General features: G+C 35.2%; 1 protein-coding gene across 1 annotated transcript in view; it reads right to left on the bottom strand.

Moving 5' to 3' along the window:
* Positions 1–2,489, bottom strand: part of LOC106109148 (DNA-directed RNA polymerase III subunit rpc2) — a gene marked incomplete at its 3' end in the record, with an annotated part of 4,918 nt that overhangs the window by 1,670 nt on the left and 759 nt on the right. Inside the window, exons 3-9 of the mRNA XM_013290553.1 lie at positions 2,326–2,438; positions 2,082–2,257; positions 1,724–1,911; positions 1,150–1,534; positions 705–1,068; positions 152–610; positions 6–60 (exon numbers count right to left, since the gene is read on the bottom strand). Of these exons, the coding sequence (XP_013146007.1) occupies positions 6–60; positions 152–610; positions 705–1,068; positions 1,150–1,534; positions 1,724–1,911; positions 2,082–2,257; positions 2,326–2,438 (1,740 nt within the window). The remainder of the gene's footprint in view (positions 1–5; positions 61–151; positions 611–704; positions 1,069–1,149; positions 1,535–1,723; positions 1,912–2,081; positions 2,258–2,325; positions 2,439–2,489) is intronic.

Raw genomic sequence — 2,489 nt, 5'->3', positions numbered from 1 at the left:
GATACACCAAATTGTACATCAAAGAATCAATTCTATTCTTTTGGTTATATCCAATTGTACCTACAAATGATGTCAAAGAGATATAGATATTTTGCAATAACAATTTACTATATGTTTGCACAAAAAAATGTGATACATGTGTTCAACTTACCCATAGCTTGTTTTCCCATAGCACACTGGTATGTATTCCTCGGACTCTGGTTGTGATGCGGATAGGGCACCAGGCCGGCGCACACGCCTAATATTGTAAATGGCTCTATTTCAAGATGCGTGGTGACATATGGATCTATTTCAGCTTCAACTGTTGCTATATGGCTGTCATTTTCTTCGTTCACATCCAAATATTCAATGAGACCATCATGTAAGAAATCTTGGAACTTTCTGATGCCTCTATTGAGTTCATTGATGTGTCCTTGTTGGACCAGCGGGTTGCCTTTCTCTACTATTATATAAGGGCGACACAATCTCCCACCATCACTGCATATGTAAACCGTTCTTTGGTTATGATTCGGGTAAATTGACACAAAAGCTGAAATAAGTCCACGTCTTCTAAACATTCTGAATATCTTGATGAGTTTCTTGTATTGTCGAGTAACACCCAAAATGTTTCCTGTCAAAAAAAGGCAAAGGATAATTTTTTTCTTTCTTTTATCATACCTCAATCATTTCAATCTTTCCATCTTATTAACCAGGTGTTTATTTACCATTAAGAAACACAATATAAACTGCAGGATGGTTAATTTCTTCTCCTCCCAGCAGCCTTACATCTTCGACACCGGCATTACATGCCAGTCTAGAGATCGGTTCCTCTGAGCACTCAGTGGTAATATGAGTCATCAGCGCGAGGTTCTTGACGAGACCGCAGCCTTCGCCCTCAGGAGTGTCGGAGGGGCACAGCATGCCCCATTGCGAAGGCTGAAGAGACCGCGGACCTGACACTTTTCTAGTCTTTTCGAACTGAGAATTGACTCTCGTCATCATGCCCAACGCCGATATGTAGCTCAAACGACTGAGAACCTGCGTTACACCATGTCGTTCCATCTTAAATCTTTTAATTGTCCAATTCCCCTATAACATAAATAATATTTAATAAAAACATTCAACAATTTACTAAGGTCTTATTTTAATTTCTTGTAGACTAACACTTACTGACGATATTGCCGTAAACAAGCCGTTGGCTATCAAATCTGGCCTCATATGCTTTACAACATCAAATGGTGCTGCCTTTACTTTTGGTATAATTTTATCTGCTATGGATTTCAGCTCCCAGTTGAATCTTTTAAACAGATCTTCAAACATTAGAGATAATAACGAGCCGGCTAATTCCAACCTTTTGTTTCCATAATAATCTGGATCATCTATAGATGACTTGTTATTCTCTGCCTCAATAACTCTTTTCACCATTATAGCCAGATAAATAGCTTTTACATAGAAATTGTAATTCTCAACTGCTACATGAGCAAGGATAGTTGTAGCAAACAGATCCCTGGCTTCATCAACAGGAGTTCGTGTCTTAGTATTTGCAGTTTGAAACCTGTAAAATTCTTTTATAATAATTAACCAACCAATATCACACTGGGGTTAGAATAAGCATAGGTTACCTCTACGTTAAAGATTGTTCTCTTGACTTATTTGTTTCAGAATTGTTTAGTACAAATGACTGACATTGATTTATATTGTAATAATATTGTATATAGATTATGCTTTGGAAGCATTTACCCACCTTTTAACCTTCAATTTACTTCCAATAAATGCAAGAGCTTGATTTTGAGTAAATATTTTCAAATTATGGCATTCCATAATGCAAGGCGCCATCTTCTTGGCAATAGCATCATCAGAGCCTACAAGTTGCATAATTTCTTGATCTGTACATATGCCCATTGCCTTGAATGCAACTGCTATTGGAATATCCTGAAACATGACAAAACCAAATGCTTGGATCAATCTGATATAACACTTTTTCATGATAGTTGAAACATTTTAATGCAATATTAATGTGAAGTTACTTAGGGCAATTTATTAAATAAAATAGATATAAAATGTATACATATAAGATATTTGTAAACTTAGGAAAGCCTTACATCAGACAAAGCATTATGTCTCATAACATATTTGCCATTCTTGACAATAACATTTGTTCTAGTCTTCTTTTCATGTGTAGAGCTTGTTACTTGACATTGTACGGCACCTTTAAATTCATCCACAATCATTCTGTTTTTGGACAATTGTTCTTGGATCAATATTACTTTTTCTTGTCCTAAAAATATTAAATTTAATAAAATCATATAAACTTTTAAACCTTAGTCAACAACATAGATATCATACCTCTAATAATAAAGTAACCACCAGGATCATGGGGACATTCATTGAGCTGAGCCAACTCAAAATCTGATTTGTTTGTTAATACACAATTTGAAGACCTCAACATTAATGGCATTCTATAAGCAAAAATATTTATTATGGTATAAGAAACTTATTTCATAGCTGCT

This window comes from Papilio polytes, unplaced genomic scaffold (genome assembly GCF_000836215.1).
Source record: "Papilio polytes unplaced genomic scaffold, Ppol_1.0 DF821289.1, whole genome shotgun sequence".
NCBI classification, from domain to species: Eukaryota; Metazoa; Arthropoda; class Insecta; order Lepidoptera; family Papilionidae; genus Papilio; species Papilio polytes.
The sequence above is the reverse complement of the archived record's forward strand: the minus strand, read 5'-3'. Positions and strand labels throughout refer to the sequence as shown.